Genomic DNA, 14134 nt, shown 5'->3' with positions numbered 1-14134 from the left:
GTTTATACTGGAGCATAAGAGCTTACAATCTACACAGGGATTTGATTTCCTGGCACTGGGAGTGCGGGTACTCACCAGTGGCGGAACTAGGATTCTATGGGACCCAGGGCAAACTTTGGATTGGGGGCCCCATTATAGGTTTGAATTTTGCCCCTTCAACGCTGTATATATATCATTTTGCCCCCTCTCACTCTGTGTATATTAGATTTTGCCCCCCCTTCCCCCCTGTCTTATATATACGTATATGGTCAGCGGGTTCCCTTTCTAAAATCTAAAAAAGTTCCTAATGCCGGGTGCCCCCCAGAATGGGGTTGGCATACATAACAATAAATACTCCCCTCTGTTCTGCTCCACTCCGTCTCTGCTTGCACAGTCAGTTGCGAGCACATCCCGCCATACCCTCTGCCGAACTCCAGCACCGGGTCTCACCGACATGACATGATTACACGGCGGTGGCGCAGGAGAGGGTATGGGGATATGTGCAGCCGCAGAGGGGACTGGCTGAAAGCACTTGCACCCCCCCCCCCCTGCCGGGCCCAGTCGCAGTCGCACCCTCTGCGTCCGTGATCATTACGCCCCTGGTACTCCCATCATCCTAATGAAGCATGGCATTGACCATTGGAGGAGTAGTCCATCACTGCATCCCTGAGCACGCCGAGCTCATGGAGAGGAGGCCGCTGGTTAGGACCTCTCTGCTACCTGCTCCAAACACTAGGGGGCGCTGATTATAATGCCAATTTGGTAACCCCTCACTTTTCAGGACTTCTACAGTACAACACACCAGGCTCGGACTGGCCCACAGGGGTACAGGGGAATCCCCCGGTGGGCCCCTGAGCAAGGTGGGCCCCTAGTCTCTCACCCCCTGCACAAGTGGCACATAACACATTAGATTTACTGCCCTACATACATATCTTCAGTGTACAGCACCTCAACCAGCCGATGTTCATATAACAAAAATGTTAGATTATTTATTATATTTGAATGTATCCGTACGGTGGGCCCCCAAAATACATTTTACTGGTGGTCCCTAGGTACCCCAGTCCGACACTGCGCACACGTATACACACAACTACACTCATACAGCCACAAACCCACATACATATGCACAAGTACACACATTTACACAAGACGTACACTCACATACACACAAATACACACACACACTAGTACACGCACACCAGCACAAGTACACCCATACACCAGTACACACACCAGTACACACACACATACACCAGTACACATACACCAGTACACACACCAGCAAACGTACACACACACACACTAGTACACGCACACCAGTACACACACCAGTACACACACACATACACCAGTACACACACCAGTACACACACACATACACCAGTACACACACACATACACCAGTACACACACCAGCAAACGTACACACACACACACACACTAGTACACGCACACCAGTACACACACACATACACCAGTACACACACACATACACCAGTACACACACCAGCAAACGTACACACACACACACACACTAGTACACGCACACCAGTACACACACATACACCAGTACACACACACATACACCAGTACACACACCAGCAAACGTACACACACTAGTACACACACAAACACCAGTACACACAGCAACACACACACTAGTACACACACAGACATCTGTACACACACCAGCACACACACACACTAGTGCACACAAACACACACAGACATCAGTACACACAAACCAGCACACGTACACACACACACACACACACACACACACACACTAGTACACATACCAGTACACACACACACACCAGTATACACACACACACACTAGTACACATACCAGTACACACACACACACCAGTATACACACACTAGTACACACACACACACACTAGTACACACACCAGTACACACACACACCAGTACACACACACACACACCAGTACACACACATACACCAGTACACACACACAAGTACACACACATACACCAGTACACACACAGGCATCAGTACACACACACCAGTACACACACATACACCAGTACACACACACCAGTACACACACATACACCAGTACACACACAGGCATCAGTACACACACACCAGTACACACACATACACCAGTACACACACACCAGTACACACACACATACACCAGTACACACACAGGCATCAATACACACACACACACCAGTACACACACATACACACACACACCAGTATACACACACTAGTACACACACACACACACACACACACACTAGTACACACACACACACACCAGTACACACACACACCAGTACACACACACACACACCAGTGCACACACATACACCAGTACACACACACCAGTACACACACATACACCAGTACACACACAGGCATCAGTACACACACACCAGTACACACACATACACCAGTACACACACACCAGTACACACACATACACCAGTACACACACAGGCATCAATACACACACACACCAGTACACACACATACACCAGTACACACACAGGCATCAGTACACACACATACACCAGTACACACACACCAGTACACACACATACACCAGTACACACACAGGCATCAATACACACACACACCAGTACACACACATACACCAGTACACACACAGGCATCAGTACACACACACACCAGTACACACACACACATTTCACTCACACACTGAGCGATCTAATCTGTAAAGGAAATTTTCCAGTTTTACTTAAATTACATTTTTATTTATAGTTAAAATTTCTGCACCTTCCTAGCCTGCTTCATATGTCAAGTCCTCGCCAAGTCCAAGTTTTCTGCTTGTTGTCAGCAAATGGAAACATTTGCCTTTACATCCAGAGGCTGAAAACCTGTGGGGACCTAATACTGCTCAGAGCTGAGGATTTCTACCCAGTCTGAACCGTCCTCTATGATAGACCCCGCCCGGACTCCACTGATACATTGTAACAAACTGTCAGGACAGAAGGGAGGTTTTCAGCCTTTGGATGTTCCCATTCACTGACAGCAAGCAGAGATCTTGATAATGGTGAGGAATTAAAATATAAAATTAGAGAGCGGCAGTAATTACTTCAGATTTCAGAAATCCGGCCGCCTCTGAAGGTAACCATCACGAATGGTGACAACCTCCTGTTGCCCTGGGTTACAGCTCATTTGCATGTTATACGTGGTCCGTCCGTCCCCTGCTGCTCGGGGTCTCATTCTCAGCTTTCTCTCCACAGATTCTCCATCGTCTGACTAAATACGGTAAATATTGCTTTCTGAACATTTACTTAATGTGACATCAGATGTGTACTGGGGCGTGTATGCAGGGGCGGGGCCTGTGAGGGGGAGTGCACAGAGGGGCGGGGCATATGATGGTGAATACATAGAAGGGGCGGGGCATACAATGCTGAATACATAGAAGGGCGGGGCATACAATGCTGATCACATAGAAGGGCGGGGCATATAATAGTGAATAGCAATGGCCGCCACCCAGCGGTCTGACGACAGTACCCAGCAGTGGCGTACACAAAATCCATGGGGCCCCGGTGCGAAACTGATCCATGGGGCCCCCTCCCTGTCGCCCACCCCCCCTTCCCCCCCAACCCGTCGCAAGAATTTACTTGGGCCCCCTGGATTGGGATTAATAATGCTCCGTGCCTCTCTGTGATCTCTTTACTACAAAATCCCAGTGAGATAAAGTTGTCACCGTGATTTTGTAGCAAATAGATCACAGAGAGGCACGGAGCATTATCTATCATGTTAGTGCTCTGTTTCTCCGCTGTCCAGTACGGGGATTGCCCAATGCATGGCTACACTCACCCAGTACTAACTAATAAAATCTGGTCCTACCTCATCTGGGGTGTCGCTGGCGTCGGCGTGATGTTCACTGGATCCAGAACAAGGTCCCTGTGGTGATAGAGAAAAAAAGAATAATCACATAAGGAAGGGACGGTGACTGCCCCTGTCAAATCACCAGCAGGGGGCGCTGTGCTGGCCTGTGACACTGAGCCATGCCAATGTATAGCATAGATTTCCCCTAAGTGCTACTACACAGTACTAATGCCCACCTTGTGGCCCCTCACAGTAATTAAGCCCACCTTGTGGTCCCTTTAAAATAGTTATGTCCTCCTTATGGCCCCTCACAGTAGTTATGGCCAGATATATGCCCCCCTTACAGTAGTTATGGCCAGGTGTATCCCCCTCACAGTAGTAATGCCCAGATATGTGTCCCCTCACAGTAGTTATGGCCAGATATGTGTCCCCTCACAGTAGTAGTTATGCCCAGATATGTGTCCCCCTCACAGTAGTAGTTATGGCCAGATATATGCCCCCCTTACAGTAGTTATGCCCAGATATGTGTTCCCCTCACAGTAGTAGTTATGTCCAGATATATGCCCCCCTTACAGTAGTAATGCCCAGATATGTGTCCCCCTAGGACAGCGGGCAAAATGGAATATATATACAGCGGAGGCAAAAAATGGAATACATACACAGGGGACAAATGGAATATATACAAAGGGGGCAACATGGATATATATACAGGGGCCCTGTATATATGTATATATATATATATATATATATCCATGTTGCCCCCTTTGTATATATTCCATTTGTCCCCTGTGTATGTATTACATTTTTTACCCTTCTGTATATATTTAATTTTTGTCATTTTTGGTATTACTATTTTGCCAAGTATTTCGGGTCGGGCCCCTATGAAGGATTTGCCGCACTGCCAGATGCTCCCTGTGTTCCCTGTGAGCCGGCAGATACAAAATAATAAACAAAAACTTACCTACTCTGAACCTGCTCTGCTCCCGCCGTCTTGTTCATCATAATCCCGTCAACCAGCGTAATCCCACGAGACTTGGCACGAGGGTCACAGGTCTGGAGCAAGGGTGGAGGAGGGGCCGCCGCGTAAGGTAGTAACTGCGAGTGCGCAGTGCTGCACTGCCGGCCACACACAGAGGCCGGGGCCCGACTGGCCATATACAATTAAAACCTTTAAAATCATTTGCGGTGGGGCCTTGGGTACAGCACTACTGCAGAGGCCAGGGGTCCACAGGCGGCCGGGCCCCCTGGAGTGCCGGGCCCGGTCGCAACTGCGACCACTGCGACCCCTGTATGTACGCGCCTGGTACCCAGATCAGCCCAAGGAGGGAGGTCCCCGCTGTTGCTGCCTACTCCGAGATCTCTAATGTCAGAGATGGTGAAGGTGACGTCGATGATGACGTGTCTATGGAAGTCACGTCGGTGCCCACAAGAGAGGAAGAGGAGGGGAGTTCAGAGGGAGAGACGGAGCAGCAGATAGGGAGGAGAAGGAGGAGAAGCAGGCAGAGCTCGCAGCGCACAGGAGGCAAAAAACAGACTGTAAATGTATCTGGAGCGAGCTATCCACCATGCACGGTCACATCTGGTGCTCCCAGGACGCCGGCACATGGCTCTGCAGTGTGGGCTTTTTTTAACGTGTCTGCTGCTGACAATAGTGTTACCATCTGCAGCCTGTGCTGTCAACACATAAGTCGCGGTAAGCCCAACACTCACGTAGGGACGACCGCCTTAAGAAGGCACCTGGCCTCCCATCACCGAGCCCAGTGGGAGCAACACCGTCAGAACCCACAAAGCCATACACCCGGCGCTCCACGTCCTGCCTCTTCTCCTTTTCCTCTCTCCTCCCATTTGTCCTCCACTCCACCTTCCACCGTGCCGTTGTCGCGTTCATCTGGCAGAAGGCAGGATTCTGTGGCCCAAATGTTCGAGCATAAAAAGATGATGACGACGGATAACCCTCTTGGCCGACGGCTGACCGCTGGCTTGTCGGAACTGCTAGCCCGCCAACTACTGCCAAATAAACTGGTGGACTCGGAGGCCTTTAGAAAATTTGTGGCCATTGGCACACCGCAATGGAAGGTCCCCGGAAGGAAATATTTCTCCCAGAAGGGCATCCCAGAGCTATATGGCCACGTTCAGCGGCAAGTGAATGTATCTCTGGCACAAAGTGTCGGTGCCAAGATACATCTGTCCACAGACACGTGGTCTAGCAAACACGGGCAGGGAAGGTACAAAACTTTTACTGCCCACTGGGTGAACCTTCTGACGGCTGTCAAGCATGCAACCCGTGGCACCCGTGTGGATTTGGTGTTACCGCCACGGATTGCATGCAGGCCTGCCTCTTCTTCTCCTCCTCCTACTCCATCCTCCGTCTCCTCCTCGGCTGACTCCTCCTTTTCCGCTGCTACCACCTCTTCCGCTGCGCCCCCCAAGCTCCCCAGAACCTCAGTAGCCATGCTGTGCTGCGTCTGTTGTGCCTGGAAGCCAAGAGCCACACCGGTCCTGCACTCCTTTCAGCTCTGTGATCACAGGCCGATCAGTGGCTAACCCTGGTCAATTTGACAGTTGGTAAAGTGGTGTGCGACAACGGTGCCAATCTGCTGAGCGCGCTGAAACAGGGCAAAATGACACATGTGCCGTGAATGGCACACGTCCTGAACTTAGTTGTGCAGCGATTCGTTGCCAAATACCCCGGGGTCCAGCAGTGACACCACCTGCCCGTCAGACGTCTGATTTGTGACAGCCCGACGCGCTGGAACTCCACCTTGTATATGCTTGATAGGCTGCTCCAGCAGCAACGTGCCGTTAACAACTACCTGTACGAATTCTGCAGCAGGACAGGTTCTAGGAGCTTGGTTTCTTTTCACCGCGCCAGTGGCTGCTCCTGCGCGACGCATGCAGACTTCTGCGGCCATTTGATGAGATCACCAAACTGGTCAGTCGCAGCCAGGGCGCCATCAGTGACATAGTACCTTACGCCTTCTTTCTGGAGCGTGCATTGCGTTGTGTCATTGATCAAGGCGTCGGGGAGCAGGAGCAGGAAGATGAAGAAGTCGCAATGCTGAATGAATTCCCAGGGGGGCTACTCCATCTGAGACAAGTCAGCAGGAGTCTGAAGAGGAGTCAGAGGAGGATGGTGGCTGGGGGGAGGAGGAGGAGGAGCAAGAAGAGCAGGTTTTAAACGTTTCTGGGATCCCTGGTGTTGTCCATGGATGGGGGAGGAGACCGAGGACGACATTATCCTGGGCGATGATTAGGAGCCAGGCCGCTCCACTGCTTTCAGTTTATTGCAAATGGGGGCCTTCATGCTTCAGTGTTTGAAGAGGGACCCCCCATATAAAAAGCATAAAAGGCAAGGACCAGTACTGGGTGGCAAAGTACTTAGACCACCGGTACAAACACAAAATGGTAGACATGTTACCAGCTTTACAGAGGGCTGTCAGAATGCAGCATTTCCAGGCTTTGCTGCGAGAGATGCTGCATTCGGGCACTGGCAGAGGAATTTCTACTCACAGAGAAACAGTTGCGAGTACCAATCCTACAGCGCATGCAAGAAGAGGGCGGTTTGAAGATGCGTTGGTCACTTCGCATATGAGATCATTCTTGCAGCCAACCCATCGACAGCCGCCCTCCGGATCCAGTCTCAGGGAACGCCTAGACCGACAGGTGTCCGACTACATCGGATTAACGGCCGATGTGGACGCTCTGAGAAGCGAGGAACCCCTGGACTACTGGGTGTGCAGGCTTGACCTGTGGCCAGAGCTGGCACAATTTGCCATGGAACTGTTGGCTTGCCCCTCGTCCAGAGTCCTGTCCGAAAGGACGTTCAGCGCAGCAGGGGGGATTGTGACGGATAAGCGCACTCGCCTAGCTCACGACAGTGTGGACTACCTCACATTTCTAAAAATGAATGAGGCATGGATCTCGGAGGAATTCAACACCTGTGATGACCACATTTAATAGAATTTCTACATGCCAGCCCACACATATCCGCCACCACCTAGAACAAAGAATGGTCCCTGTCTCAGGTAAATACAGCGGCATAAAAGGCCTTTTCTGTCCGGTGAATGCATAATGTTTGGGGCCTGTAGTCCACTGGCCTGCTGTAAATTTTTTATCCTTTGACCGTATAATGTACATCGAGCCACATAATCAGAATTTCTTTTATGTCAGGTGAATGCCTAATTTGTCAGTGAAAAGAAGCAATCTTGTTTACATCTAGAGGCTGAAACCCCAGGGCCCATTCACATGAGCCCATAGTACTATCTACACAGCTTATAGTTTGTTACAGTGTATCATTCGGGGTACGTCCATGCCTGTGGCGACATGTCCATACATGTTTATAGCATATCCCAAAATATTGTCCTCTTGGCAAATACATAGGGGTCAGGTGATACACAACTGCGTCAACAGTGCGAGCAGGACAAGGTCAGGATGCAGCAGTCATTGAATGGAAACAATGTCTGCATTCAGAGCCGGATAGCCTTCCTGGACGGGGTCAGGATGAGTTGTCAGACAGGATCACCCAGACTGGATACATTGTAACAAACTGTAGCAAAGTGATCAGCATTGGGTCAGAATGTAGACAATGTAGGCAAGGGGGGTTCAATTCACTGACACCATGTGCTAGTAAGTGTAACTGGAAATGGCCACCACCGTCATCATCATCCTCTTACTCATTCTTTCTCGGTTTTGCAGGACTGTTGCTGAAAGATCTAGAAAAACGCCTTGTGGAGGACTTGTTTCCACTGAAACTGAAATACTATGACACCACGGAGGGTAAATCCACATGAAGATTCTCTATGATGTGTTCACTGGGGCCCTAAATGACAATCGGCCCCGGATACAACATAACAAATAGTATTATTATTATTATCTTAAAATATATATGTAAATCTCATATCCAAGATGGCGGAGTGTAAGGTAGTGTGTGCTATAGGTACATATAATAGCGTACATAGAGAGGGGCCCCACAGCAAACATGCAACGGGGCCCCTATTATGGTGATGGGTTTTTGCCACGTAGCACAGACGGTCTACAGAAGGCCCCTTCTTTGACTCCCAAGTCCCAGTCTGGAGAGAGGAGTCCTGCACAGAACTGGGCCCCATCTATGTAAGGGCCCCATAGCAAATACCTTGAGGAGACCCACTGACAAAAAGCCTTCTAGAGAAATGTGGTAAATAAAAGACAGGAGGAGGGAGATGCAGCTGCAGCTTCTGTGTGTGAGACTGCATTTACAGAAATGGGCCCCAAACCCTCATACCAGCAATTAGAGATGAGCGAAGTTTGGAAAAATTCGATTTGGACGATTAGCCGAAGTTTGACAAGAAATTCGATTACATCCAAATTAATTCATCACGAAATGCGATAAATCAGGTATACCCAGGCCACTCTGCCTTATCCTATGCTTCCCACTTGGTGGCCCAATCTCAGTAGGGAGGCTTGGAGGGGTGTATCGCAGTGTGCATTATGTTCCGGTGCACCCACATTCATAGGTAATCCGTTCTGTCAGTATTACAAGCCGTTCACATCACTGTGCAGGGCCCCAAGATTCATAGCTAATCCCTTCTGTTGGCTGTGGAATTACTGTACTTCAGTATTACAGGTCAAGAAAAGCATCAGGTCTAATTTGTCACCGTGGACTTAACTGTGCAGTGCACCAAACAGTGGCCCCATAACAGAGTGGGGACAGTGGCGTCAGTAGTGGCCCCATAACAGAGTGGGGACAGTGGCGTCAGTAGTGGCCCCATAACAGAGTGGGGACAGTGGCGTCAGTAGTGGCCCCATAACAGAGTGGGGACAGTGGCAGCAGCGGCAGTAGTGGCCCCATGACAGAGTGGGGACAGTGGCAGCAGCGTCAGTAGTGGCCCCATGACAGAGTGGGGACAGTGGCAGCAGCGGCAGTAGTGGCCCCATGACAGAGTGGGGACAGTGGCAGCAGCGGCAGTAGTGGCCCCATGACAGAGTGGGGACAGTGGCAGCAGCGGCAGTAGTGGCCCCATGACAGAGTGGGGACAGTGGCAGCAGCGGCAATAGTGTGGCCCCATAGCAGAGTGGGGACAGTGGCAGCAGCATCAGTAGTGGCCCCATGACAGAGTGGGGACAGTGGCAGCAGCGGCAATAGTGTGGCCCCATAGCAGAGTGGGGACAGTGGCAGCAGCGTCAGTAGTGTGGCCCCATAACAGAGTGGGGACAGTGGCAGCAGCGGCAGTAGTGGCCCCATAACAGAGTGGGGACAGTGGCAGCAGCGGCAGTAGTGTGGCCCCATAGCAGAGTGGGGACAGTGGCAGCAGCGGCAGTAGTGTGGCCCCATAGCAGAGTGGGGACAGTGGCAGCAGCATCAGTAGTGTGGCCCCATAACAGAGTGGGGACAGTGGCAGCAGCGGCAGTAGTGGCCCCATAACAGAGTGGGGACAGTGGCAGCAGCGGCAGTAGTGGCCCCATGACAGAGTGGGGACAGTGGCAGCAGCGGCAATAGTGTGGCCCCATAGCAGAGTGGGGACAGTGGCAGCAGCGTCAGTAGTGTGGCCCCATAACAGAGTGGGGACAGTGGCAGCAGCGGCAGTAGTGGCCCCATCACAGAGTGGGGACAGTGGCAGCAGCGGCAGTAGTGGTCCCATGACAGAGTGGGGACAGTGGCAGCAGCGTCAGTAACTGTGACAATAGTGGCCCCATGACAGAGTCTGGTGGCAGCAGTGGCAGTGAGGTTGTGTTCACATCACTGTTTAAGTTTCCATTCTTCTGATCTGTTAGAAGAACATAAAACAAACAAAAAATAAATAAATCCTGTATTTTGAGCATCCATAAAGCCTCTTTCAGACGGTCAGTATTTGATCAGTATTTGTAAGCCAAAAACAGGAGTGGGTCCAAAACAGAGACAAAATGTCATGGAATTATTTGCATCTCATCTGTGTTTTGGACCCACTCCTGCTTTTGGCTTATAAATTCTAATCAAATACTGATGCAAAACACTGACCAAACACTGACTAAAAGAAGGTATTAGCTACGATGAATTTGGGTCGAGTTCGTTGAGCGATTTGTGCGGTTCATTCTAATAACCAACAACGCTCCTCCCGTGTGACAATAACCCAGACCGTATAGAGGGATCCTGGACCGTATGGAGGGATCCCAGACCGTATGGAGGGATCCCGGACCGTATGGAGGGATCCCAGACCGTATGGAGGGATCCCAGACCGTATGGAGGGATCAACATAGGTTACAATTTTGTTGCACTGAACAGCGACGTAGAATTTGTTTAAAATTTGTCGTGGCTGTCAGAGTGAAGCAGAATAAAATTTTCGCTAACAGAACGTGTTCGCCAGGACTGATGAATTTGGGTCCAGTTGGTGCAGCGATCTGTCTGGTAATACCGTCGTATCTACGACCATAAACGATTGCAATAATGACGCAGACTGATTTTTTCTTGGGCTAAAAGAACATATTAGCCACAATGAATTTGGGTCGAGTTGGTGCAGAGATTTGTTTGGTTCATTCTGATAACCAAAGAGACTCCTCCCTTATGGCAATAATCCGGCTGCCATGTTTGGTCCGTCCAGCAAGTTCGGCTCATCTGGTTTTAACCCAAATACAAGCAGTTATTTAACCCTAGGCGTTCCGCCTCCATCTTCCTTGAGGGCCAAGTGATGTTTAGCGCTTACTGCTGTGTGATGCCCTTACATGTCTGGGCCTGCACACGCTGCACTGAAGGGATAGCCGTCTGTCTACCCTTCGCCGACAGGTGCGGGTTACCTGCTCAGCGTCATTCGTCATAGAGATTGGAGACTGTATTACTGAAGCAGACTAATGTGTTTGGTAAAAGACAAATTTTTTTGCTACAAGTTAAAAAATTCTAAAAATTTAGATAAAATGATTTTTCCAACAAAAAACGACAACCAGCTTGTGGGCAACTCTGCTGTGCAAAGAATCAATTTATTTTCCTGCACTGTCCCTGCAGTCTCCCTATGCTCTCCCTGCAGTCTCCCTATGCTCTCCCTGCAGTCTCCCTATGATCTCCCTACACTGTCCCTGCACTCTCCATATCCAATATTCTACAATTAAAAGCTATCTGAAACACTGTCCCTGCAGTCTCCCTATGCTCTCCCTGCAGTCTCCCTATGCTCTCCCTATGATCTCCCTACACTGTCCCTGCAGTCTCCCTATCTCTCCCTGCAGTCTCCCTATACTCTCTCTATGCTCTCCCTATGCTCTTCCTGCAGTCTCCCTATGATCTCCCTACACTGTCCCTGCACTCTCCCTATGCTCTCCCTGCAGTGTCTGAGAACTTTCCCTATGATCTCCCTACACTGTCTCTGCACTCTCCCTATCCAATATTCTACAATTAAAAGCTATCTGAAACACTGTCCCCAGCAATTGCCACGTCTCTCCCTATGCTCAGCTCACAGTGAAATGGTGGCAACCGTGTGGGGTGAGGCTTTTAAAGGGCTGTGACATCACAGGAGATGGCTATCTGCGGATTGGCTGGCTGCATGGCATTATGGGTAATATCGCATTCCCGGGTTTCTAACTTTCTCTTTGTAACGTGTAGCTGCCACTTTAGGTAAAGAAATTTTTCTTAAACTTCGGATCAAATTCCACTTTGGATACTTCGACTCGCTCATCTCTGCTGGCAATTGTTGGGGCCCCAGTGCATGTACCCCAACCGCTATATCATATCATGAGGAAGACACTATAGATTAGAGCGCCCAGGAGTAGTGAAGACGTGTGCGTCATGTGCAGTGTTAATATGAAACCTCCCTTTCAGATCCCTGCAGCTCTAATCCATGCTTTAACTATGGAACATGCGAGAACAAAGAACGCGGATACACATGTCGCTGCACCGAGTTCTTCACTGGATTAAACTGTGAGAAAGGTGAGTAAAGACGTTTTCTGCAGGTAAAACCCAATATGGCGGCCGGCGCTGAGCGCTGATGATCTGCGGGGATGTCAAACACCCCAACAGATATTATCTAGAAATATATAAAACCCACACCAGACACTTAGCTTAGTGTGCAATAAAGACATAATCATCTTTACCATAGACAATAAGGATTCTTTACTGTAAGAGCGGTAAGGCTGAGGAAAAGTCCTCTACAGAAGATCAGCAGGGTCATAACTGTCATGTATTGAACCCCGATGGCTGCTATGGCTATAGTTTAAGGATTCTTCACTGTAAGAGTAGTAAATTTATGGAACGTTCTCTGTAGAAGAAAAGGATTCTCTACTGTAAGAGCAGTAAATTTATGGAAAGTTCTCTGTAGAAGATAAGGATTCTCTACTGTAAGAGCAGTAAGACTGTGAAATACTGTCCATAGAAGATAAGGATTCTCTACTGTAAGAGCAGTACAACTGTGGAATACTGTCCATAGAAGATAAGGATTCTCTACTGTAAGAGCAGTAAGACTGTGGAATACTGTCCATAGAAGATAAGGATTCTTCACTGTAAGAGCAGTACATTTATGGAAAGTTCTCTGTAGAAGATAAGGATTCTCTACTGTAAGAGCAGTAAGACTGTGGAATGCTGTCCATAGAAGATAAGGATTCTTTACTGAAAAGCAATAAGGGTGTAGAAAATTCTCTAAAGACAATAAGGCTTCTGTATTGTATTAGAAGTTTAGTTGTGGAATATTCTTCCTAGACTATAAGGATTCTTTACTGTAAGAGCAAAAGATCAGTGGAAATATCTATATAGACAGAAAGGGTTCTTTATTATGAATGCACTTGGCAGGTGGGGGGGGATCTGTTAAAGATTTCGTATTGGGGGCGAGGAGCCGTAAGTTTTGCCTCTGGACAGAGTTATGTTCTGCGGGTGGTCCACAGTTGCCCCTTTGATATGACACGGTCTGGGGCCATGGCTTTACGGTTGGCGGCTCCGGCCCTGTCAGCGTCCATCCTCTCCATGACATCATTGTGACTTATTTTGTGCGCAGCGATGCGGCCGTGTAAGAAGGAGACCTGTGGACAGGGCGACTGTGTCCTGAAGAAGCATGCTCCCTATCACAAGTGCCGCTGTCACTACCCATACCACGGACCTTCGTGCAGCGCAGGTAAGAGGGCAATAGTCACAGGGTGGGAAAACTGACTATCCAAAGAATATCATTGCCAAGATCTCTGCTTGCTGTCAGTGAATGGAAAAATCTTATAGTTTAGATGCAGAAACTGAAAAGGAGACCTAATCTTGGTTACACAGTTGATGGGCTTGTTACAATGTGTCAGTGAAAGCAGAGATGTCAGAAGATATCATGGGGGGTGGGGGTAATAATGCCATATGTACCATGAGGGCAGCCTGTACAGCTCAGAGATGTGGTGTGTATGGCCTCCACC

At 49.3% G+C, this 14134-nt stretch overlaps 1 protein-coding gene across 1 annotated transcript in view; it reads left to right on the top strand.

The window, feature by feature from the left end:
* HABP2 (hyaluronan binding protein 2) overlaps positions 1-14134 on the top strand; it is a 57289-nt gene that overhangs the window by 31341 nt on the left and 11814 nt on the right. The window contains exons 2-4 of the mRNA XM_044274677.1: positions 8513-8593; positions 12576-12683; positions 13741-13857. Of these exons, the coding sequence (XP_044130612.1) occupies positions 8513-8593; positions 12576-12683; positions 13741-13857 (306 nt within the window). The remainder of the gene's footprint in view (positions 1-8512; positions 8594-12575; positions 12684-13740; positions 13858-14134) is intronic.

Source organism: Bufo gargarizans, unplaced genomic scaffold (assembly GCF_014858855.1).
Source record: "Bufo gargarizans isolate SCDJY-AF-19 unplaced genomic scaffold, ASM1485885v1 original_scaffold_1968_pilon, whole genome shotgun sequence".
NCBI lineage: Eukaryota > Metazoa > Chordata > Amphibia > Anura > Bufonidae > Bufo > Bufo gargarizans.
The sequence above is the reverse complement of the archived record's forward strand: the minus strand, read 5'-3'. Positions and strand labels throughout refer to the sequence as shown.